This window comes from Mustela lutreola, chromosome 4 (genome assembly GCF_030435805.1).
Source record: "Mustela lutreola isolate mMusLut2 chromosome 4, mMusLut2.pri, whole genome shotgun sequence".
Classification (NCBI taxonomy): Eukaryota; Metazoa; Chordata; class Mammalia; order Carnivora; family Mustelidae; genus Mustela; species Mustela lutreola.
Window position 1 is genome coordinate 51,649,303 of NC_081293.1, and position 27,436 is coordinate 51,676,738.

General features: G+C 37.7%; 1 protein-coding gene across 5 annotated transcripts in view; it reads right to left on the reverse strand.

Moving 5' to 3' along the window:
* SAMD8 (sterile alpha motif domain containing 8) overlaps nt 1-27,436 on the reverse strand; it is a 51,858-nt gene that overhangs the window by 17,995 nt on the left and 6,427 nt on the right. For 4 of the 5 annotated variants that reach the window (XM_059169823.1, XM_059169822.1, XM_059169825.1 and 1 more), the window contains exon 2: nt 6,225-6,817. In XM_059169823.1, coding sequence (XP_059025806.1) covers nt 6,225-6,817 — 593 coding nt within the window. Of the gene's footprint in view, nt 1-6,224; nt 6,818-14,991; nt 15,045-27,436 lie in introns of all 5 variants that reach the window. The other variant, XM_059169824.1, reaches the window with a different exon arrangement.

Sequence of the window (27,436 nt, forward strand, 5' to 3'; positions counted from 1 at the left end):
TGCATTGTTCTGTTTTACTTAAATGTCTGGTCATTCTTGATTGACCATTCATACTTGATAGTGAAGTACTAAAAAAATAATAATTTGATGCTCTGTATACATGGACTGGGCTTGTCATGTTGTGGGTTTCACTGCAGAGTGATAGAGCAGAGGTCTGGTTGAGGAGATAGAGATATCTCCCCTACCACAATATCTAGAGTCCTCTTCTCCTGTGCAGGTTTTCTAAGGAGAGAAATCTGTTTTCTGCTTAGAGAACTGGCTCCGGGTAGGAGTAGGGATGGGAAGTCTGGCTACTTAAGGATGGGAGCTGGAAGTCTCAGTGATCAGTATATAAATTTATAGTAACCACCTTGAAAACATACTGAAAACACCATCTGGGCATGGTATCCCAGAGTCCCTCACATTTAACTGGTCTGGAGAATATTCCACCTATCTTCTGTTGGAATAGAGGTCTAAAAGCTTTGAAAGTTGCTTTTCAACCAATTCTCCCATATTTATCTGTACATGGTTATGAAAGATGCCTGGTGCCACCTGTTTTAAGAGTTTTTCTGGAGCTCTGAAATACAAATAAACTCACCTCTTGGACACTGCTAGTCTCCATCCCCAATTTTACAATAGAGACTCAGCGTTCTACTTTCCAAACTTTCAGCATTATCACTGTTTTTGCCTTCATGGGATTGTAGGGTTCCCCCTTATCTCCTTTTACTCTCATTTTAGTGAAGTGTTGTAAGGAAATGTTTATTCAATATCTCATATTTATTTATTTTATTTATTTATTTTTTAAAGATTTTATTTATTTATTTGACAGACAGAGATCACCGGTAGGCAGAGAGGCAGCCAGAGAGAGGGGAAGGGAAGCAGACTCCCTGCTGAGCAGAGAGCCTGATGTGGGGCTTGATCCCAGGACCCTGGGATCATGACCTGCACCAAAGGCAGAGGCTTTAACCCACTGAGCCACCCAGGCGCCCCCTCATATTTATTTTGATGCAAAGTTTTCTAAAATGCATTACACATGGATATGCCTCTTTTTTCAGGATAAAAATTTAACTTTCTTTGGCAATTTAGTCATGATTGTGAACACTGATTATTGCACTGAACGTGGGAATGACTTCAGGGACTACGGAGGAATGAAGGCTAAGCTCCAGACTAGAGTAGTTTTTCCTTTAGTTATGTTTGCTTTTGAGTGCTTCTGGTTCTTCCCTTGTTATTATGGCTATCAGCTAACCCCTCTCACTGCTGTTAAGTGGGCCTGCCTACAGAGGCATCCCTTTCTCCTTCTAAATTTCTATTTATGATGTGCTAAGGTTCTTGGGATTGTTGACATAAGCTTTAGATGCAGACTTTGAAACAAAGATCAGTGTGAAAGTGAACAGGAGTGTTCCCAAGAGAAACCTTAGTGTAGTAAGGAAATGAGATCAGGAAGGCAAGTAAGCAAGGCAAGGGTGAGACATAAAACAAAGCCTTGTGGAGTAACTATGGCAAGGGTTAAATATGGCTCAATCCTGTGTGGAATTTGAAAGACAGTATAGGTCTGACCAAAAAGTTGTTCCAGGGGCGCCTGGGTGGCTCAGTGGGTTAAGCCGCTGCCTTCGGCTCAGGTCATGATCTCAGGGTCCTGGGATCGAGTTCCGCGTCGGGCTCTCTGCTCAGCAGGGAGCCTGCTTCCTTCTCTCTCTCTCTGCCTGCCTCTCAGTGTACTTGTAATTTCTCTCTGTCAAATAAATAAATAAAATCTTTAACAAAAAAAAAAAAAAAAAGTTGTTCCAATTAGAGTGAAGAGAAACAAAATATGTATACCCAATCTCATCAGTCATTGGCTAAGGGTTGTTGCTGGTGGGATATAAAGTCCTAAGCATGTTTACCTCGATTTCCAAGCATATAAAACGTGTTCAAGAGCTCAGAAGCAGCTCTTCAACAAAGACACATTTGCTGGATGTTGGGAGTATCCATGTGCAAGAAAATGAAAAAGAGATCTGAAAGTACATAAGGAAGAACACTGACACTACCTGCTACCATTCTCCTAAGAGTAAAGCTTACATGCTTAAGAGCATAAAGATTTGTAGTAGGAGGCACTACAAAAAGGCAAAATTTGTCTTCAAATCCCCACTGCAAACTGAAAATCACATATAGGTCTAAACAAAATTTTGTACATACATGTTCATAAGCAACATTATTCATAGTAACCAAAAAATGACAACCATTCATCAACTGATGAACAGATAAACAAATGTAGTATATCCATACAATGGAGTATTATTCTGTAATAAAGAGGATACATATTACTGTATGGATGAATCTTAAAGACATTATGCTAAATCAAAGAAGCCAATCAGGGGCACCTGGGTGGCTCAGCAGGTTAAGCCTCTGCCTTCAGCTCAGGTCATGATCTCAGGGTACTGGGATCAAGCCCCGCATCGGGCTCTCTGCTTGGCAGGGAGCCGGCTTTCTCTCCTCTCTTGGCCTGACTCTCTGCCTACTTGTGACCTCTCTCTGTCAAATAAATAAATAAAATCTTTAAAAAAAATGTTTAAAAACAAAACAAAAAAACAAAGAAGCCAATCATAAGAAAAGGCCACCTTTTCTTTTATAATTCCAGTTACATGAAATGTCCAGAACAGACAAATCCACAGATACAGAAAATAGATTAGTGGTTGCCAGGGAATGGAGGGAGGAGGGAATGGAATGGGACTGATAATGGGACAGGGATTTCTCTCTGGGGTGATGAAAATGTCCTGGAATTAGTGGTGATGGTTGCACAATTGTAAATATACTAAAAACCACTGAACTGTAAACTTTAAAAATAAGATCCTCATTTTTCTTCCAGGCCAGTCTTCCTCCTTGCTCCCACTATGCCTTGGTTATATAGTCTATATAGAACCTCAGCCTCAGAACTATTCCATGTTCTGGATTTGTCTGATAAATTCCTCATGATTAGATTCAGGTTATATTTTGGGAGGGGCAAGATTTTAGATGATGAACATCACATCCAATGCACATAATATCACTCTGTCCCACAGTAAGGCTGTATTTGTTCATTTGATTAAAACGATGCATATCAGATCATGCCATCATCAAGGTACCTTATTCTCCCTATAATTAATACGTGAGATATTTTCAGACTATGTGAACATCCTTGACCTTTCACCTAATGATTTTAGCATCAACTGATGACTTGCCTGAATCAAATAATAGGTTGGATATTGCAAAATAGGCCATCTACATTTATTCATATTATTCTTGAAGAATATCTCCTCTCACCCCACCATTTTTTATCACTATGGATTCACAGACTCTCTTACTCAATATATTAGAATCATTATCATAATTATGTTTTTTTTTAATTTTATTTATTTATTTGTCATAGAGAGAGAAGCGAGAGCAAACACAGGCAGACAGAGTGGCAGGCAGAGGCAGAGGGAGAAGCAGGCTCCCTGCTGAGCAAGGAGCCCGATGTGGGACTCGATCCCAGGACGCTGGGATCATGACCTGAGCCGAAGGCAGCCGCCCAACCAACTGAGCCACCCAGGCGTCCCATAATTATGTTTTTGATGTTCCAATTGTTCCAGTTTGCTCAGTGCAAGCCCCTTCAACCTGACTCGTACACTCTTTTGACATGCTTTCATTGGTTTTATGCACTCCCATGGTTTACGGAACAAGAGCCGTTTTACTCATTTTATACTTTCCTTGCCCCACACTTAAAACCAGTTCATATCAGTTCTTAGAAATCTTCCTCACTCTTCTTTGATTAAATAGTACTCTGCTACATAGACGTACCATAGTATATTCGATCGGTTTTCCATGGATAAGCATTTAAATTTCCCATATTTACAATTACTACAAATAATGTCACATGAATAAATCTGTACATATGTTGTTTCATATTTGTGGAGATATATCTTTAGCTAAGTTCCAGAAAGTCTCCTATTCTCTTCTGAATCCTAACAATTAGCTTTTGTTCCTACTGACTCTTGTAAAGGTCACAGATGACCAACACTTTGCTAAATCCAGTCATCAATTATCCACTTTACTTGATCCCTCAGCAGAACTTGACACAGTTAACTATTAATTATTCCTGCCCTCTTACTCTTTTTTTTTTTTTTTTAAGTTTGCTTCCAGAATACTACTTTTTTTCTGCCCTAACATTTTCAGTTGTCTTTGCAGGTTTTGCCTTACTTCTAAGACTTCCATTACACTGTTCTTGGGCTCCATCTTTAATCTTCTTTCCTCTTCCAAACTCATTCCCTAAATACTTTATCTCACATCATGGCTTTACCTTCATCTTTCTGTCTCTTATGTCACATCTGATCTTGTGTAAAAGATATCTCAAATTTGACATGTCCAAAACCAAATCCTTATTTTTGCTCTCCAAATCAGCTTCTTCCATAGTCTTCCCATCTCTGTAAAGGGCAACTCCAACCCAGATGCTCAGGTCAAAAATCTCAAGAGTAATCCTTGACTTTTTTTCTTTTTCTTACACCTTACATACAAATCCACCAGCAAATCTTGTCACAGTGCTTTCTAAATATATGAATAGAACTTGACTCTTTCACACATCTCTCCCACTATTATTCTCATCCAATTCACCTCATTTCTGTCTAGATGAATTCAATTAATTTAATCCCTACTTTCCCACACCTAGGCTATTCTCAAAACAACAACCATAGTTACCTTTTATTTATTTATTTTTAAAGATTTTATTTCTTTATTTAACGGAGAGATACACAGCGGAGAAGGAACACAAGCAAGGGGAGTGGGAAAGGGAAAAGCAAGCTTCCTGCAGAGCAGGGAGCCTGATTCGGGGCTTGATCCCAGGACCCTGGGATCATGACCCGAGCTGAAGGCAGAAGCCTACGACTGAGTCACCCAGGCGCCTCATAGGTACCTTTTAAAATGGAAGTTAGATCATTGTACTCTTCTAAAAACTTTCTAATGGCTTCCCTTTTCATTCAGAATGAAAGCTAAAGTCCAGAAAACAGTCTACAAGTCACTATACAATCTAGATTCCTGTCTCCTCTCAGACTTCATCTCCAACAGTTCTCTCCATCTCTCACTTGCTGTTTCTTGAACATGCTAAGGATACTAACAATTCAAGATTTTTTGCACCTTGTTTTCTCTGCCCAGAATACTCTTTCCCCAGATATCCACATGGCTTTCTTCCTTACTTCCTTAGGTTCTTTTGTTTATAGTTGGGAAAACTGTAGGGAATAGAGGAGGAGATATAGGGATCTAACAGCTTCTTAAACAGTTTCCCTAGATTCTTTGTATTTAGCACCACCCTTTTACCTGCAATATCCAGAACTTTGAGAAATCTGCAACACAGACTGGGTTGGTTCTGTTTTCCTAACTGCTGTTTAAGAATTAAGTTATTTTAGGTCTGTTAGTTGCCACTCAAACATCTATTTTCAAACTTCCAAAAATGTATGACTGTTTTTTCCTCTCTTATCTGCCCTATCTTTGTAGGCTTTCCACTTAAACAAACAAAAACCTCTTTACTATATTTTTAGTCAGGGTTTGAGAGAAACAAAATGTGGTATGTATGTCATTCTGACATTGTAGTATGGATACACTGATTCATTTCATTTTAAAAAACACATACTACAAGGTAGTTTCAGAAAGGTAAAACGGTTTATAAAAACAAACAAGAAAGCTCTACAAACTATAAAAGCTTTAAAAATCACAAACATAAAAGCTAACAGTTTCGAAATTTGTTCTATTCTTATTTTTCATATGCATATACTATATTCTTTATTATTCACTCAGCATTTCATAAAAACAAGATACTATCAATGAATCAGTATTTTTCAGTACTATTTGTGGTAATTCCAATTTATGTGGTAATATAGGAGTCCTCCCCCTACTTCTGGAAAAGCTGAACCCTGTTCATCATTAAAAAAAAAGGTAACCAAATTTCATTTATTACAGACAACATTCCATGAAACCCTTTTATAATCTCAAGTGCCCAACAAGCTATGATGTAGCTACAAAAAAAAAAAAAAAAAAAAAAAAAAAAAAGCAGTGCCCTGTCCCACTCACACAGGCTTAATGTCTAATTTACTCCAGGACAAAAAGGCAATTTCAAAGTATATCTGCATATATTACCAGATAAAGCAAACAAAGTGTGCATCAACCAAAATAATAATAAAAAACACAATTATTATAAGTACATTATTATCACCGTGTTATAGCAACTTTCTACAAACTTGGCAACTAGAAATAAAACTTACCTGTCTAAGAAGATATCTGGGAGTGGTGGGTAGGTCTGCATATCAGGCACTCGCTCGTGGACTATAACCATAATGAAAGATGTAAACCCAAATACTATAAAAACATATATACAACTCAATATGGTCTTCCAGTACTCTGGGTCCAATCTTCGAATAGAATGTTTGCTTTTACCATTCATGTATTGGTACTGATCAGAATTCAAATCAGTGATGGGACCATCACAGTCATGTGAAGGCTCCCCATTACAGAGCCACTCTGCGCTCTGAAGAGCACTAATGAAAGGTGTCATGGAACCCATGGGACTGTCACTGTTGTATCCCATTTCTTCTAAAACATCAATATGTATTTTCTGCAATTTTCGGACTGAAAGCATTAACCTTTTAATGTCCCCTAAGATTTTGATCTCCAGAGGAGGAGACCGGAGATCATATTCAGTCAATGTTAATAATGTGATTCCATCAAGTCGATGCTTATTACATAAAATGTCCACATATTCAAAAAAGCCTTCATCCTTCAGCCAAACAGCTACATGCTTGGTTGTCCAGCGACGAATGCAAAGGTGATTAGGAAGAGCCATTTCTTCCTCCACTGCCTGTCCAGGGAAAATAGGAAAACAAAACAAAATCTTCAGTGTGTCCTAACAACTCCGTTAAGACCAAAAACATGCAAACATACCAGAAACAACAATTTATTTACATTGATCTATTAACTTCTAGAAGAGAATAAAAGGAATGAAAATTACTCAGTGATTGGTTTTCAGTAGATTAACATTCTAATAATTTTATGCATATAAACCCACAGCAAAAGGAAGACTAATGACTAAACATTTTTACAAAAAGTTACTTTACAAATGGCCTTTCCACACCATAGCAACCATAACTTAATTAGAAAAAGCCTACTGTTGAGAATAATTGAGAAAAATCCTGTATTAATGCTTTTCATAAAATGAGATAAAGATATGTAATACATAAAAATAAACCAAATTTCAGAAATCTTCATGTCTGATTAAGTATCTCCCACTTCTCCAAAATGAGAAAACAAAAACAAAAATAAAACACAAAGGCAGACAGATAACTAGTTTTAGGAAACTCCTTAAACATATTTCTATCTACTATAAAAATAACGATTTCTACAACAGATATAAAGCCTGTAAACGAGATATAAATATCTTTTTTTTTTTTTTAAGATTTTATTTATTTATTTGACAGAGAGAGATCACAAGCAGGCAGAGAGGCAAGCAGGGAGAGAGAGAGGAGGAAGCAAGCTCCCTGCTGAGCAGAGAGCCCGATGCGGGACTCTATCCCAGGACCCTGAGATCATGACCTGAGCCGAAGGCAGCGGCTTAACCCACTGAGCCACCCAGGCGCCCAGATATAAATATCTTTAAGTATCTTAATAGCTCAGTTCCTTCTTTCCACACCTTGAATATACCATTTTAGAACTGATTAAGCAATTTCCATCTTAAACTACCACTGAGATTTCAGTGACAAAATTTTTAAAAGAAAACTGTCATTTTGATGTACTCACAAATTTGAAGACCCAAACTTTATGCTGGCTTATAGAAGGCCAATAATGTACTGTTTCAAAAAGTACTAATAATTTTTACTACTTTGATCCATACAGTTCTTTTTATATTCTTTTTCCATTTTAAAACTTTCAGTAACTTGGATCTGTATAAGGTTTATAAGATACACAGGAGACAAAGGCCTACATTAAAAAAAAACCCTATTTCCCTAAAGTACTTTTCTCAATTACTAAAGCATGTGGGTTTTTCTGGCATTTCCCAGATTTCTAAAGATCCTCTTTCCTTCTGAAAGGATTCTTTAAAAAACACAGTAGGCAAACTTCAAAGCATAACAACAACAACAACAGCAAAGAAAGATGCAAGAAATACCCATGTGCCCATTACCCTGCTTGAAAAAATATAAAATAATTCCAATAATTCCAATTAAACAGATGCTCTGTTTCTTTCTTTCTTTCCTTTTTTTTTTTTTTTTTTTAAAGATTTATTTATTTGAGAGAGAGTGCGAGAAAGCATGAGAGGGGAGAAGGTCAGAGGGAGAAGCAGACTTCCCACAGAGCTGGGAGCCTGATGTGGGACTCAATCCCAGGACTCCAGGATTGTGACCTGAGCCGAAGGCAGTGGTTTAACCAACTGAGCTACCGAGGTGCCCCTAGATGCTCTGTTTCTTAATCTGGGTATCAGTATATAGGTATGTTCACTTTGTAAAAATTCAAGAAGCTGTATACTTATGGTCTACACTTTTCTCTATGTATGTTAAACTATATTTTAAATGTTTGTTTTAAAAAGCCAAAAACAAAACATCAATACAAGCGAATGTCCCTCTCTGGTATCATCCCCTTCCTTTCCTTCCCAGATGAAATAACTCTTGATTTTGGTGTTTATCATTTCCTTATAACATGCATATTTGGCTATGAAAAACTTTCTATGCTTATTTATGCTGAGAAAAGTAAAAACTGCTACTGTCCTATTCTTCCCCTATCCACACAAACTCTTGCCATGAAGACTCATAATGTTACTTAACTACATGAGCACCACTTACACCATCAGAAATATTCAGCCAGCAAGAAATACTCACTAAATATTCCTTAATTCCTAAAAAACAGTATCCTAGTTTTTGGAAGCCTTAAATCATATTTTGTTTCCAAACAGAGTTTTTCATATTATCAATCCACAACGGCTTTTCAGTTTTAGGAAATTTAACAGCACATCCACCTCTAAGTACCTGTACGTTTTAAAAGGCTAATTCTTATATACTACAGAGCTATAAGAACTCTCTCTTACTCAGCTCTTTTTAGCTACAACACCATCCCTAAGGCCAAGGAATTACACATTTTATACAGGTTAACACGGAATTTTATACACATTAATGTATATTATTTAGAATAAGTTATTACATGTATATAAAATTCCATTAAAATATCATTTTGCTATTTTAGTTCATATATATACCCCAGATGGTTTCATCCCACCCACTACATGCATCTTTTTTCCAAGATATGCTCTGAATAAATTACTTCATCTTTGAATATCCAACAAGCACATGCTACAAACTCTGTAGCAGTTACAATGTAGCACATTTGGGAAGCTCATCCCACACACAAAAAGGCCAGATTTCTTCTGTCATTTTATTTTCTATTCTGCTGGCTTCCTCCTTTCTTAAACAGCTTACCACCAATGGGTTCCAAGTCACTCCCATCCTTGTAGCATGATCCTTCAGTAGGGTTTTGTCTCATACATTGCTCAAAATGATCTTCTCTCTCATAGCTTTTTTTCCCATCTTATATCACCAGTTCTCTATACCCTCAATCAGGCTAATAGGCTTTGAAACTGGTGTTTTAGCTGTTAGAAAATATGAGTTACACAAGGAAGCCTTCTGGAAGTCTTTGAGCCTGCTGTGGCAATGCCCTAAAAACATGACACACTCCACTAATGTGTTTCATCAAGTCAGGACATGTCCTTTAATTGTATGCTACTACATATAGTTAGAGACCCATATTTAGGTAACACTGTGAAACCTGCTCTAAAGAGGTATATTAAAAATATGATAAAAGGCTTTAGGGCCAATTTAATATTTATGTTGTGCCATAGAAACTACATGAAACAAGAGACTTTGAACAAACATATGGCAGCTGTAAGTTTCATACAAATAAAAAAAATGAAGAAATTAGGTTAATAAGATTTTAAGACCATTTTCATCTTTTTTTTTTTTTTTTGAGGGGGAGGGGCAGAGGGAGCGGGAAAGAGAAAATCCCAAGCAAGTGCCAGGCCAGCGTAGAGCCTGATGCAGGACTTTATCTCAAGACCCTGAGATTATGACCTCAGCCAAAATCAAGAGCCAGACGCTTAACCAACTGAGCCACCCAGGCACCACAGAACACTCTCAACTTTAATCAATAATTAATATGAATAAATTATCAGTTAAAGAGACTCTGTTTCTGACCAAGATATAGTAAGAGGGACCAATTTACTCTCCTACCTCAAACAACCAAATAATAGACAAAATATATGGGGGTGAAAATCTAGCTTCAAGACACTGGCATTAGATCAAAAGTTCCCTGAGAGATGCAAAACAAAGTGAGCCCTACTGCCCCAGCTTACTGCCTTGAGAGTTTCCAAGTGATGTGTGACACAGGACTCAAATGGGTGAGGCCTGGCAGACTTGCTGAGCTGAGGAGATGGAGCTGACAGTCTGGATAGATCTAGGTGGCTAGTGTTCATGAAACAGAATACTGGAGAGAAGAAAGGTGCACAGAGAGAACTTGTTATGGACTGAATGTCTCCCCAAAATTCATATATTAAAATCCTAGCCCACAATTAGGAGATGATTAGGTCATGAGGCAGAACCCCCATAAATGGGATGAGTTCCCTTATAAGAGATATCTCAGAGAGTTCATCACCCCTTCCATCATTTAAAGACAAAGGTAGAAGATGACTGATTATGAAGCAGGAGGCAGGCCCTCATCAGACACCAAATCTTCTACGCTTTGATCTTGGACTTCTCAACCTCCAGAACTGTGTTTTGTTTAAGACACTCAGTCTACAGTCATTTTGTTATAGTAACCCAAAAAGACTAAAACAGACCTCGGAGATCTGCAGACTTGTAGTTGAATACTGATCGTCACATATACATGAGGAAACAAAACAGTACAGAAAAAAGAACCACCCAGAATGATTAGGAGGAACAACATACAGTATATACACAAGACTGATAAAAGTGCCTACCCCAAACAGCCAGACCAAAAACAAAAACAAGGGGGCACCTGGGTGGCTCAGTGGGTTAAGCCTCTGCCTTCGGCTCAGGTCATGATCTCGGGTCCTGGGATCGAGCCCCACATCAGGCTCTCTTGCTCAGCAGGGAGCTGGCTTTCCTCCCCCCACCCCTCTCTGCCTGCCTCTCTGCCTACTTGTGATCTCTGTCTGTCAAATGAATAAATAAAATCTTTAAAAACAAAAACAAAAACAAAACACAAAAAACTCAGAATCCATGGGGCATTGGGTAAAGCAAACAGGAAGATCTTGCCATAATATTGAGACAAAATTAATCCTAAAGTAGTAGTTATTCAACTGGGAGCTATTAGCCACTCCTCCCCACATTTGGCAATTTCTGGAAACATTTTTGGTTGTCATGACTGGGGGGTGGGGGAGGGCACCTAAAAGGTAAAGGCTAGGGATGTTAAACATTTTACAAAGCACAATATAGCCCTTCACTACAAAAAATAAACTGATCCAAAATATTATAGTGTTGATATTGAGAAACCCTGCATTAGAATGAATGTGCCTCTGGTCCAGCCAAACAAATCTTAAAGGCAAGATCCAAAAGGATCAAATTGTTTTCCAGTAATTTAACTATCTCCCACAATAAAACTCAAGAATATTATTAGGAGTACAAAAGTATTCAGTACCCAACAGATAAAATCCATAATGTCTGGCATCCAATCAAAGACTACCAGACATGTAAAGTAAGAAAATTCACCTACAATGAATAGCAACAATCAGCCAAAATTGACCCCAAACTGATACAGATAATAGAATTAGCAAAGAAATTAACTAAGTTATAAGAATTCTATTACCTATGTTCAAAAAGTTAGAGACATGGACACAAAGAACACTCAATTCAACCTTCTAAAAATGAAATTAAAATATAGGTAATGAAAAATATGCTAGGTGCATGGGTGGCTCAGTCACTGAACGTCTGCCTTCAGCTCAGGTCATGATCCCAGCCAGAGTCCTGGGATCGAGGCCCAGGTCAGGCTCCACTGGAAGCCTGCTTCTCCCTTTCCCACTCCCCCTGCTAGTGTTCTCTCTCTCTCTCTGTCAAATATATAAATTAAAATTAAAAAAGAAAAAAGAAAAATATGCTGGACGGAATTAACAGCTAGCTGATTCTTATCTGTAAGAAGAATAACTTGAAGATACACAACAGGAATTATGCAAAATGAAACACAAGAAAAGATCATTTTTTCCTTTCTTCCAAAAAAGAAGAGAACCAATCTTTCTTTCTTTCTTCCTTTCTTTCTTTGAGGAAGGGGAAGTGGGCAGAGGTTGAGGGAAAGAGAATCCTAACATGGGGATTGATCTTACCACCCTGAGATCATGACATAAGCCAAAATCAAGAGTCAGATTTTTAACTGACTGAGTCACTCAAGTGCCCCAAGGAGAGAATATTTCTGAATTAATTCCATGAGGCCAGTATCACCTTGATACCAAAGTCAGGCAACAGCCCAAGAAAATAAAACTACAGCCTGATAATTCTTTAAAAACAGATGTAAAAATTTAAAACAAATCTTCTGCAATCAAATCCAACAATATTTAAAGAAGAACTAATACATCATAACCAAGTGGTATTTATCCCAGGAATGCAAAGTTAGTTTAACACTTGAAAATTGAAATAATTCACATATAAGTAAGCTAAAACAGGGAAACCACAAGGTTATCTCAAAAGACACTTAAAAAGTTGGGGTGCCCAGCTGGCTCAGTTGGAAGAACATGTGACTCTGGATCTCATGGTCAGGGTTAGAGCTCCACAATGGGGGCAGAGATGACTTAAAAATACAGTCTTTTAAAAAAAAAAAAGGGACACTAAAAAAGCATTTGACAAAATCCAATATTCATTACTGATAAAAACTCATCAAGGAGCACCTGGGTGGCTCAGTGGGTTAAGCCTCTGCTTAAGTTAGGTCATGATCTCAGGGTCCTGGGATCAAGCCCCACATCGGGCTCTCTGCTCACCAGGGAGCCTATGTCCCCCTCTCTCTCTGTTTGTCTCTCTGCCTTCTTGTGATCTCTCTCTCTCTGTCAAATAAATAAATAAAATCTTAAAAAAAAAAATAAAAACCTCTCACCAAACTAAAAATAGAGAGAAGCTTCATCAACTTGATAAAGGGCACCTTTGAAAAACCTATAGCTAACATTGTACTTAATGATGAAAGACTGCTTTCCTCTACTATCAGTCACCAGGCAAGACTATCCACCCTTACTATTACTATAAAGCAATGGACATTCTGCTCAGTAGAACAAGGCAAGAAAAAGAAAAGCCATACAGATTAGAAAGTAAGAAATAAAATTCACAATTTGCAGAATTTACAAACAATATGATTATTTATGTAGGAAATTCAATGGAATTCACACATACACAAAAAAACTGACTCAAACTAGTAAGTTAGTTTAGCAAGATTGCTGTATATAAAATCAACATACAAAAATCAACTGTATTTCTATATACTAGTAATAAAAAATCAAAAACTGAAATTTATAAAATACCATTTATAAAAGCATCAAAAACTATCAAATATTCAAGGATAAATCTGACCAAACATGGGAAAGATGTGTATACTTAAACCTATAAAATATTACTAAGAGAAATTAAAGATCTAAATAAACAGTGAGAGAGAGAGAGAGAGAGAGAGAGAGGGAAGCAGGCTCCCTGCCGAGCAGAGAGCCTGACAAGATGTCAATTCTTCTTTAATTTGATCTATAGAGTCAATGCAATTCCAATAAAAATCCTGGCATTTTTGTAGATACTCATAAACTGATTTCACAAAAGCTCATTTGGAAATGCAAAAGATCCAGAATAACACAAAACAGCTTTGATAAAAGAAAAAAATTGGGGGCATCTGGGTGGCTCAGTCTTATTAAGTGCCTGACTCTTGATTTCAGCTCTAGTCGTGATCGCAAGGTCATGAGATTGAGCCCCAAGTCAGCTTTGCTCAGTGGGCAATCTGCTTGAGATTCTTTCTCTCTCTCTCCCCCTCTCCCTCTGCCCCTCTTCCTGAGTAGATGCATGCACAGGTTCTCTGTCTCTCTCAAATAAATGAATCTAAAAAAAACAAAAAACACCCCCCCCAAAACCAAAATCAGCTAATTTCATTATCATACAATAATTATTTTCTACTGCTATGTAGTAAATTACCATAAACTTAGTGGCACCTGCATTTCTTGCAATGTGGCCTCTTCTAATTTTGAAAACCAGCAGCTTCTCCTGTACTGAATTCCCCTTGTGCCTGGAATCTCTCCAGAAAAAGCACATTCCTTCTGTTAAGGGCTTGCCTGATTAAGTCGGGTCCACCAAGAATAATCTGTTTCTCAGTCAACTACACCATATAACATAATCTAATTACAGCACTGATAGCCCATCATATTTACAGGTCCCTTCCATTATTACACAACAGTCATTAAAGGTCATTTTAGAATTCCGTCTATCATACTACATTAAATCAAGACAAAGTGGTAGTGGCATAAAGATAAACAAAAGGAACAGAATGGGAAATCTGGAAACAGACTTACACAGATAACTGATTTTCTGCAAATGTGCAAAGGCAATTTAATGAAGAACAGCCTTCATCAAATAGTATTGGAAAAAAATGGATATCCATATGCAAAAAAAAAAAAAAAATCCGTATCTCTCACCACATACAAAAATTAACTCCAAATGGATCACAGATCAAATATAAACTCTAAAACTAGAAAACATCTAGAAGAAAACACATGAGAAAGTCCTTCTGATCTTAGGTTAGGTCAAGATTTCTTAGCTATGGTACCAAAAGCAAAATCCATAAAAGAAGAAGCTGATAAATTGGACCTTATTTGTCTAGGCAGGAGACTGAAGACTTTTATGGTTTTTAGTCTGCAAATTTCTGCACTGTTTAAATCTTTTATAACAATATATTTCTATAATAAAAAGAGAAAATACATAAAACCAACATAGTCACTGAAGAACATTTAAAATAAAATTTTAAAATTACCTTTGAGAACTATTGCTTGTAATTTGTTATATACCTCTTTCACACAGAATTTTCTGTAAAGAGAAATCATACCGCAGATAAATCTGTCTCATTTTACTTAACATTATTACAAGAATCCGACCTAATATTATTAAATTATCTTTTGAAAAGGACATTCTATTCTATGGCTATACAATAGACATTTTTGGCGATTGTTCACAATTTTATTACTGTTACAAATAGTACTGCAGAGTCTCACATAAGATTTCTAGCAGTGCAGGGGTGCCTGGGTGGCTCAGTCATTAAGCGTCTGCCTTTGGCTCAGGTCATGATCCCAGGGTCCTGGGATCAAGCCCCACATTGGGCTCCTTGCTCAGCGGGAAGCCTGCTTCCCCTTCTTCCACTCTCCCTGCCTGTGTTCCCTCTCTTGTTGCAACTCTCTCTGTCAAATAAATAAATAAAATCTTAAAAAAATCTGGTGTTTACGTACTAATATCATTAAAGCTTGATTCACATTAAAAAGCACTGCACGCAAAACTCATACTTATCCAAAATGTTAAGTAGTATGTATAAAGGAAACATTCCAATTTGAGATAAAATTTTAAAGTTTATTCTGAAATCATGAGCTATTAAGAAATTAATTATCGAAGTACTTTACTATCAAGGCACTGAGAATAAATAGTCCACTCCTGCAGAATCTCACTATCAATAAGCATTAGTCAAACAGTTTCAAGTCCTAGATAACAGATAAACAAAAAGAGCTGATTGTTCTTTATAAAGTGGAAAAAAAGATATCTTATGGGTGGACTCTGGTTAGAAATTTTTGAAAACTATAAAAAAATGCACTTTTCAGCACCCCACCTCTTTTATGTTTCTTTATTTTATGTTTATGTTATGTTTATTTATGTTTCTTTATGTTTCTTTTCTCTCCAAATTTAGTTCATACTGGAGATTTCACCAGCCTGAGAGTAAAAGAGCTCAGTACATTTCCTATGATGGCCTTATCTCCATACTTAAGAAAATGAGAAAAGCTTATCATAAGAACTTTAAATCTGCTATTTCTTAATAGTAGCATAACTATTCTTTAATTAATGAGCTTTTAAGGCATCCCATTAGAGTGGCCCAAATCTCTCCACAATAATAACTCAGTTGTGTTCTACTATATTAAAATGGCAAATACTGCATGTTAGTTCTGACAAACTGAGTATAACCAGTCCAGAACAGCAAAAGGAGATAATGAATATCAATAAACTCTTTCCCTACTCCTCCTTGTTGATACCATTTGTTGTGCTCCACCCTACTTTGTACCAGCAGCTGCAGGACAATCTGGCCACCACTGAAAACGACTTAACCAACGCTCCTTTTAGAGCATTATATTCTGTGAATCACCAGTGACTCAATATCCACGACAAATATGTACTTGGCACTATCTTTTCTAATCTCCCTCTAGTTGTTTTCTGCTACTACAGAGTTTGAAAAGCTAAGAATTATTCCCCAGGATCTCTTGCAACTGGGATTCTAAATGTGAATTAGGTTCAGCCAAGTAGAAGCTCTGATGTGCTTCTGATACAGAAAACAGAAAGTGAAGTGGGAGCCATTTCCCTGAAGTTTTGGCTATTCACAAGACAGACTACATAAATGTTGTGTTGTGTGTGTGCGTGCGCGCACACACACACATAATTCTCCAGCTTTTAGTCACTAACTGTTGAGTGCAAGGAAGCAGTTGCAGCTGTGAAACAGCAATATTGGCTTTCTAACACCTAGATCACAGATATGATGGTATGTTGTTTTGTTTGTGTTTGTTTTTTTTTTTTTTAAGATTTTATTTATTTATTTGACAGAGAGAGATCACAAGTAGGCAGAGAGGCAGGCAGAGAGAGAGAGAGGAGGAAGCAGGCTCCCTGCTGAGCAGAGAGCCTGATGCGGGACTCGATCCCAGGACCCTGAGATCATGACCCGAGCCAAAGGCAGCGGCCCAACCCACTGAGCCACCCAGGCGCCCCTGTGTTTGTTAAATTATACATAAAACTTATGATTTTAACCATTTTTAAGTAGACAGTTCATGGTATTGAGTTCATTCACATGAAGTGCAACCACCATCACCATCCACTTCCAGAACTTTTCATCATACTAAAAGAGACCTCTGTGTTCATTAAACAGTAACTCCCACCATCCCCTCTTCCCTCACCCTGCAACAACCACCAGTCTACTTTCTGTTTCTACAGATTAGGTTATACTAGGTAGCTCATATAAGTGGAATCATACAACATTCGTCTTTTTGTATCTGGCTTCTTTTCCTTAGCATAATGTCTCTGAGGTTTACCCATGTTGTAACGTGACAGAATTTCCTTCCTTTTTGAAGGTTGAATAGTATTTCATTGTTATGCATATATCACATTTTGTTGATCCACTCATCCATCAACAGACATGGGTTGCTTTCAACTTTCGGCTATACTGAATAACGCTCCTATAAAAGTGGGTGTACAGATATCTGTTAAAGTCCTATTTTCACTTCTTTTGGGTATATACCCAGAAGCAGAATTGCTGGGCCATTTGGTAATTCTGCTTACTTTTTTCAGGAAATCACCGCAACATTCTGCAAAACAGCTGTACCATTTTACATTTCCACCAGCAATGTACGAGTGTTCCAGTTCTTCTATAGTCTTGCCAACACTTGCTCTTTTGTTTCTTTTTTAACAATAATCATCCTAGGATGTAAAGTGATAGCTCATTGTGGTTTGTTTGTTTCTTTGAAAGATCTTATTTATTTGTGAGAGAGAGAGAGTGCGAGCGAACGAGCACAAGCAGAGTGGCAGGTAGAGAGAGAAGCAGGCTCCCTGCCAAGCAAGACCCCTGATGTGGGACTCGATCCCACCACTCCGGGATTATGACCTGAGTGGAAGGCAGTCGATGAACCAACTGAGCCACCCAGGCATCCCTCATTGTGGTTTTTTCATCCGATTTCCATAATGATTGGTGATGTTGAGCATTTTTTTATGTGCTTAATCTGTATATCTTCTTTAGAGAAATGTCTATACATGTCCTTTGCCCATATTTTTTTTAAATATTTTATTTATTTATTTAACAGACAGAGATCACAGGTAGGCAGAGAAGCAGGCAGAGAGAGAGAGAGGAAGGGAAGCAGGCTCCCTGTTGAGCAGAGAGCCGGATGCGGGGCTCCATCCCAGGACCCTGAGATCATGACCTGAGCCAAAGGCAGAGGCTTTAACCCCCTGAGCCACCCAGGCACCCCCTTTGCCCATTTTTGAATCGAGTTGTTTTTGTTGTTGAAATGGTATGTTCCTAAAACTAACAGTTCCACTCTGGCCTCCCAATTCTAATACCTTTGTTGACTGTGACAAAGGTAGCGCTTTTGGCACACCAGTTCAAATCTTGTTACAGAAGTCATTCCTAGCAGCCCAACCCGGAGACTGGAGTATTTTCTATCTCTTGCAACGGAAGGCTGACTGAATGCGCCACTATGGGCCCTTCAGTCTTCCAAGTTATCATCCCTCAAAGCAAGTGAAGTACCCAAGGTTAAAGGCTTCAAGCTCTCTTCTAAGTTCCACATTTTTGCTCAATTCTAGGTAAGGCAGATAAATTTATGCTATTTCCTTTAATTTCCTGGGAAATTAATTAAGCAGGATATGGTTTCATTTGCACTTTTCAGCAAATGCATATACTCTTGCATTATCTTTGGAATTAATGACATGTTTTATTTCAATAAGCTGTATGACTTATTTTCTTCCTCAAACAAGCACACTGTGCCAGTGGAAAAAGACTAAGCAGTACAATGTTCCTTTAATAATATAAATACAGCAAAGACCCTGATCTGGCCATTTCATCTATTAAGTGGGCTCAATTCAATCAAGAATAAGAAAGTAGACAGGTGCCCCTTGGCTTCCAGTCAGCTGTAGGTCTCACAGAAGCACAGGGAAAATGAGGGCGCTGTGGACCCAGGTGTACCAGGCTGCCATTGGGGGTGGGGGTGGAATAAAGTAGACAAATAGCACACTACAAACTTAAGAAAGGGGGAGAAAAAGGAAAAAAGTATCTAGCACTTAGGGCAGCAGGGCAGCATAATACATTTTTATTTGCAAAGCTATTTTAATTTTATTTTTAGAGAAGATAGTAGGGATTATTAACACCATTACAAAGGCCTGTATAATTAGCACATAATAGGTTCCTAAACATTATTAAATAAATGTGAAAAAACAGTGGTGCTTGGGTGGCTCAGTCAGTTAAGAATCTGCCTTCAGCTAGGGTAATGATCCTGGGGTCCTTGGATCAGCAGGGAGCCTGCTTCTTCCTCTCCTTCTGCCCCTCCCCCTGCTCATGCTCACGCTCTCTCTCTCTCTCTCTCCCAAATAAATAAAATTTATTTTAAAAATAATGTTTTTAATAACAAATAAATGTGAGAAAACAAAGTAGCAATCAAAATAACTCAATGCCCTAATGCCCCTCCAAAGAGAATTATTAAAAACAAAACAAAAACCCCTGCCTTTACACTATTATTTCATTCTTAAGAGTGTACTCTTGGGGCACCTGGCTGGCTCAGTCAGCAGGAGCTCGTGACTCTTGATCTCAGAATTGTGTTGGAGCCCCATGTTGGGTGTAGACATTGCTTAAAAATAAGATCTTTAAAAAAAGTATATTCTTAAATAGATTTTACATTTTCCCTTTATTGAAGCATGTTTTAAATTATACAATAATGTCTAACTACCAAGAGATAAACCCTATATACAATGGTTCTTTCAACCTGACTACACATTAGAGTAATCTGAACTTTAAAAACATGCCTGTTTCACTGTCCATGTCCCACCCTAGAACAACCGGATCAAAATCTCTGAGGGGACAGATCCTTGACATCTGCATTTTTTAAAAGCTCCCCAATGATTCCCCAAGTGATTCTGAAGTACTATATTGGACCATCCAATCTAATTCTACTTGTTCTTCTATTTCTGTCTTGGCTAACATTTAATCTTCCACGTCCCTTCAGAGACATCTTATTTCATCCATTATATATGTTGATTTTGTGTTGAGTAGCTGTCTGATATTAAAATCTACATGATACAACTGAATAAAACAGTTAAACACATACACAGAACTGCCAGTAAAGAAGTATCATACCCTAGGGTTGACTGCTGATATGTATTAGAAAAACTGCATTCTTTAGAGTCTGTTTATAATACCAAAATCTAATATCCAAGAAAACATAATTTTTATTATTTTTTAAAAGATTTATTTATTTGAGGAAGAGAGCCCAAAAAAGCCAATGAAGGAGCAGCAGAGGGAAAAGAATCTTTAAGCAGACTCCTCGCTGAGCAGGAAGCTCCCAGAGCTTGATCTCATAACCCGTAAGATCATTACCTGAGCCAAAACCAAGAGTCAGATGCTTAACCACTGAGCCATCCAGATGACCTGAAAATTTTTAATATTTTAAAATAAATGATCAAATTTATCCACAATTTATATATTTCTTTTTTTTTAAGGTTTTATTTATTTATTTGACAGACAGAGACAGAGATCACAAACAGGCAGAGAGGCAGGCAGAGAGAGAGGGGGAAGCAGGCTCCCTATTGAGCAGAGAGCCCGATGCAGGGCTCAGTCCCAGGCCCCTGAGATCATGACCTGAGCCAAAGGCAGAGGCTTAACCCACAGAGCCACTCAGGCACCCAATTTACATATTTCTGATAATTGTAAGAATAAGGAAATAAATAAATCTTCAAAATATAGTAAGAATGTTAAAAAAAATCTGTAATAAATACTTTAAAATCTTTAAGTCCCCAGTAGGATTTAATAGCTTTATTTCCAACCTATCCTTTAGCTTTAAGGAAAAGCAGCATGATATGGTGAAGAACAGTGAATTGGCTGTCAAAATTCTTGGAGCTTAATTCCAGTTATATTAACACTTTAGGAGACTTAAAACAATCTAAACTATATGGCATCTAAATATCTTATCTGAAAAATGAGGAGGGAAAGAGCAAGCTAATAGAAGGAAACTAACATTTATGAACATCTATTACAGGTCAGACACTTTGCAGAGTTATTTCACATGTGATTTCATTTAATAATAATAACAACAATGATAATAATAGCAATAATAATTCCTGCTTGATCTTTGCTTAGTTGCTTTGGGAACTCTGCCTGACTGGACCTGTTTTATCTTTTATTTATTTTTTTTAAGACTTTATTTTTAAGCAATCTCTGTATCTTTATCCTAAATCACACATTTTATTTTATTTTTTTTTTAAAAGATTTTATTTATTTATTTGACAGAGAGAGATCACAGGTAGGTAGAGAGGCTGGCAGAGAGAGAGAGAGAGAGAGAGACGCAGGCTCGCCGCCGAACAGAGAGCCCGATGCGGGACTCGATCCCAGGACCCTGAGATTATGACCTGAGCCGAAGGCAGCGGCTCAACCCACCGAGCCACCTAGGCGCCCCTAAATCACACATTTTAAATTGTGACCTGTGCTCAATGCATTTTTCGGGAAAACAAGAGGCAATAATTAGATTAGCTAAAATCTTAAAACATTTACAAAGTGCCAGGAAATGTTCTGTTTTTACTTGTATGCTCAAATAATTCTCACAACCGTATAAAGCAGGTATTATTATCTTTCTCATTTTACAGATGACATAACTGAAGGAAACGGATTAAATAACTTGCCAAGATAAATGTGCCCTAGCAACTACCGCAAGTTTTCAATCCAGGCAATCTCATTTCAAAGTCCATGTTCTTACTCACTACACCACACCATCTCACATAAGCTGAAGGCTCTTGTACTTCTGTAGGGATTGAATCTCATAAATATTAAATATTTTCTAGTTATCAGCAGAGGAATTTGTCAAAGGTTTTCAGTTACATTACATAAAGATTACATAAATGAGATGCCTCATGATGAAAGCTTTTTTTCTTTTTTTGATGGAAGCTTTCTGAATCACAAATTTTGCATTGTTCAGTCTGAAACATTTACTGTCTGCTATATGCAGATGGCAGGTACTAAGGCATTGGGGATAGAGACAGTATTAAAATGCCCTCATGTTATGTTTGTTCGCCTATTAAATATTTATTGTGCACACTCCATTTGAAGGGTATTACACTAGGTAAATGGCACTTACATAGATGAATCTGAAACAGAACCTGCCCTCAATGATTTTAATCTAGAAAGGGATATTAAAGAAAGTTTTTTTTTTAAAAAAAGGTAAAATGAATTACAGCTGTTGTTCTTTATCTACATTAGCTCACTTAATCCATAAAACACTAACAAAGCAGTATACTTATGAAACATGTTTAAAAATTGGAAAGTTAATTAAGGAAGTTGGGAAAGGGAAATTATTTCCAGTGGTGAGATCAGAAGAGTTCTTGGAAGTGACATCTGAGCTGAGCCTTTGAGACATGAAACTGTGGATAGAGATGGAGAAAAAAAAGTACACTAGTTGAGGTAAACTGCATGAGCAAGGCTATGAAAATAGAAAACAAGGGAGAACCACTAATAGTTCACAAGACATAAGGGAATACTGGGATAGCAGGTTTAAAATACAAACTGGGGGCTTTTGGGTGGCTCAGCTGGTTAAGCAACTGCCTTCAGCTCAGGTCATGATCCTGGAGTCCTGGGATCAAGTCCCATCCATACCAGGCTTCCCCTCCTCTGCAGGGAGCCTGGAGGAAGCCTGCTTCTCCTTCTGCCCGCCACTGCCCCTACTTGCATGCTCTCTCTGTCAAACAAATAAATAAAATCTTTAAAAAAAAAAAAGAAAGAAAGAAAATATAAATTGGGGCTAGATCATGGAAATCTTTAACTGTCAAGTTCAGGATATTCTATAGACAACAGGGAGCCACTAGAGATTTTTGAACAAGAGGATGACATAATGAGTGTGCTTTAAAGAGACTAATTGTCAGAAAAGTGTAAGACTGTGAGGACTGCAGCTAGCTTAAAGTATTTAACAGACTGACTGAAGGAAACAGCTTCTAAGAAACAGAGGCAAGAGGTGAAGGAAATATTATAGGAGATGAAAAAATGGCAGTGATTGCACTCTTCCTGACAAATACATTTTTAAAAGCAGCATATGTGGACTTCTGCTTGTGGGAAGACAAAGTAGATATACTTTTCCCTATTACTCCCTGGATAAACCACATACCTAAGAAGGGACCCATATCTAGAACATATAAAAAACTCCCAAAATTCAACAGTAAAAAAGACAAAAATCCAAAGAAAAAAATGGGCAAAAGACATAAATAGGCTTGTCATCAAAGTCGATACATGAGGGACGCCTGGGAGGCTCAGTTAGTTAAGAGTCTGCCTTTGGCTCAGGTCATGATCCCTGGGATCAAGTTCCCCATTAAGCTCCCTGCTCAGTGCGGAGCCTACTTCTCCCTCTCCCTGCCTTCCCTTGCTTGTGTGCGCTCGCATGTGCATGCTCTCTCTCGAACTGACAAATAAATAAATAAAATATTTTTAAAAAATGAAAGAGGATATATGAATGGCAGGGGGAAGTACCTGAGAAGATGTTCAGCATCAGAAGCTGCTAGGGAAATGAAAATTAAGACCATGGTGAGGTTTCACTACATACCTGTTGAACAGCTGAAAAAACTGTGCCAATATGGAATGCTACCAAGGATGCAGAGAAACTGGACCTCTCACATACTGCTGGGGGAAAGCAAAATTGTACAGCCATGCTGGATGATAGTTTGGCAATTTCTTTAAAAGCAGGATAGACTGGGAGCACTTGAGTGGCTCAGTCGTTAAGCGTCTGACTGCGGCTCAGGTCATGACCCATGGTCCTGGAATCTTCTTCTCCCTCTCCCTCTGCTGTGTTCCGTTTCTCAGTGTGTCTCTCAAATAAATAAATAAAATCTTAAAAAAAAAAAAAAAAAAAAAACTAGCATAGACTTCCCATATAGCCTAGCAACTATACTCCTACTCCTGGGCCTAAGGTTCCTAAGGTTCACACAAAAACCTGTATACAAATGTCCCTACCTTCACTACTGTCATAACTGAAATGTGTATAAAATCAAAATATCTCACAATATGTGAAACTGTGGTACATCCACACCATAGAATATTACTCGGCAATAAAAAGTAATAAACTATGGATACACATAATCAGTGGGTCTCAAGGACATTGTGCTAAATGAACAAAGTCAATCTCAAATTGTCACATAAGGTATGATTCCCTTTATAATATTCTCAAATGATAAAATTATACAGGCAGAGAACAGATTAGAGGTTGCCAAAAGTTAGAAAGAGTATGTATCTAGAGTGTAGAGGTTAACCCAAGGGAGATCCTTATAGTGATAGAATAATTCTACACGTTTAAAAAAATTTTTTAGGCTTTTTAAGTTTTTAAATTCATTTATTTAAGTAATCTCTACACCTGAGGTGGGACGCAAACTCAGAACCCGGAGATCAAGAGTCACATGCTCTTCCAACTGAACCAGCCACGCACCCTTCTATATCGTGACTGGTGCAATGGTTAAACAAATCTACTCATGATAAAATGACACAAACTATGGACACATTCTGAACCAATGTCAATTTCCTGATCTTGATACTATACTATAACTATGTAAGATATAACTAGTGAGGCAACTTGATAAGTGGGATCTCTGAGTACTATCTACACAATTTCCTATGAACCTAATTATTTTAAAATTAAACTTAAAAAAAAAACTAAAGGAGCAAAATGTCTTAAAAAATAGCACATGTAGCCTAGGTATATATCTTTAAATAAGTAAAATGTCAAACTATTAATAGTTACTCCTCCAGTGAACTCTTTCACTCTCTACCTTAAGTATTTCTAAAATTCCTAAATTTTATACAATGAGCATGTAATACTTGATAACCAAAGGGAAAAGACTCTTTTTTGGGGGAGGGGGGTAAGGATGCCAAAGACTCTTGAGAAAATGACAAGGGGTTACTTGGGTGGCTTGGTCAGTTGGGCATCTGCTTTCTGCATTGGTCATGATCCTGAAGTCCTGGGATGGAGCCCTGCACTGGGCTCCCTGCTCAGCTAGGAGTCTGCTTCTTCCTGTCCCTCCCCCTCTGCTCCCCCCCAACCCCCACTAATACACTCTCTCTCTTACTCTCTCAAATACATAAATAAAATCTTTTAAAAAACCCACAAAAACAGTATTACTTCTCATTGTTTAAAGCACACCACACAAATAGATATGAACAGAAAATTTAAAAACCAACTAAATTCAACTATTAACCCATGTATGCATACACACACTAAATAAAGGTAAAAAAACAGTGAGCCAACTAACAAGATCAAGAAGTCCAAAAGAACATCTGATTATAGACCCAGTTTGATCACCCATTAACAGTGTGACTTTAGAAAATGACTTAACCTTTATACTTTGAGACCAAGAGATTACAAACAGAAACTAATTAGAAATACTAAACATGGGCGCCTGGGTGGCTCAGTGGGTTAAGCCGCTGCCTTCGGCTCAGGTCATGATCTCAGGGTCCTGGGATCGAGTCCCGCATCGGGCTCTCTGCTCAGCAGGGAGCCTGCTTCCCTCTCTCTCTCTCTGCCTGCCTCTCTGTGTACTGTGATCTCTCTCTGTCAAATAAATAAATAAGATCTTTAAAAAAAAAGAAATACTAAACATATGTTTTGTAAATCAGGATGACAGAATTAAAATGGTGGAACTGTGATCTGAAAGATCTAGTGTAATTCTTCAACTAAGCTGAAGGAACAAAGGCTTGAAAGTTTAATTTCGGACAGCTATTCTACAACAGAATTTGATATAAAACCTAGAAAGCATAGCATTTAAGAATGCTGGCTCTGGAATCAAACCGCCTAGGTTCAAATTGTGGATTTACCACTCACATCTATGTGACCTTGCATTAGTTACTTAATCTTCTTGGGCCTCAGTATTTTTAATCTGCAAAATGAAGAGAAGATTGGTTCTTACTCCATAGCCTTGTTAAGATTACATGGAATAATACATGTAATGCACTTGTAATAATGCTTATTAGCAAATACAAACTTCTCAGTAAATGTAAGGTGGTACTGCCATCCTCATCAACTCCCTTCCGCTAGCATTGCCCCAGGCCTGAAATTAAATCATTAGGATAGTCATCTATAATTAATAATCAAACCACTCAACTCTTGAAATCTTTGGGTTAATATGAAATAATTTTGAGTATTTGAAAACAACTGTAAAATCTTATAAAAGTTTTGCTCAAGGTGGATTACCTTTTGGGGAAACAACTGTGTAGTTAAATAACATAAACCAAAAAACAAAATAACAATAGTGATTTCAGTTAATCAGAGTAGAATTCAACTCAACAGCAGTTCCTCATATAAAGACTTATTTAAGAACAAGTTTAACTTCGAGCCCCAGACTGGGTGTAAAGATTACTTAAAAATAAAATCTTAGGGATGCCTGGGTGGCTCAGTCAGTTAAGCGTCTGCCTTTGGCTTACATCATGCTCCTAGGGTCCTGGGATCGAGTACTACATCAGGCTCTCTGCCTTTGGCATAGGTCATGATCCTGGGATCCTGGGATCAAGTCCCACATCAGGCTTCTTGCTCAGCAGGGGGGCGTGCTTCTCCTTCTGACTGCGGCTCCCCCGTTTATGCGCTCTCTGACAAATAAAATCTTTTAAAAAATAAATAAATAAAATCTTTAAAAAGTACTCTATACTTTAACAATCTGGGAAGAAACTGGGAAAATCTCCTAAAGTGACAGGTTCTAGTAACTGGAAAGACACAAACTATCCTGCTGGTTTTAATTATGCAAACACATAAAAGACCAAAATGGTTTCTAGTTTATCATTATGCAATCTTTAGAATACAAAGCATACATCAACAGGGGCACCCAGGTGGCTCAGCTGGTTAAGTGTCCAACTCTTAATTTCAGCTCAGATCTCAGGGCCATGGGATCAAGTCCCTCCTGCACTCAGTGCTCAGTGAAGAGTCTGCTTGAGATTTTCTCTCTCCCCTTGCCTCTGCCCCTCTGTGCACACACAACTGCTCTAAATTAAATAAATCTTAAAAAAAAAAAAAAAAAAAACACACAAAGGATATATCAGCAAAATGAAAACTTTATTTTCTGTGTGTCTTATAGAACCAATGTCTAGGTTCATATACTGACAGTGATTTAAATATGCTGGATTTTCCTTGCAGTTTCACTTGATCATGTATATTCTAAAATACTAGAGTATAGTTTGAAGCAATTGTCTTCTTTAAAAACCATACTTGGGGGCACCTGGGTGGCTCAGTGGGTTAAAGCCTCTGCTTTCGGCTCAGGTCATGGTACCAGGGTCCTGGGATCAAGCCCCGCATCGGGCTCTCTGCTCAGGGGGGAGCCTGCTTCCCTCTCTCTCTATCTGCCTTTCTGCCTATGTGTGATCTCTGTCAAATAAATAAAATCTTAAAATAAATAAATAAATAAATAAATAAAAACCATACTTGTCTTTAAAAATCATACATTAAAGTGCCCCTAAAGGAATT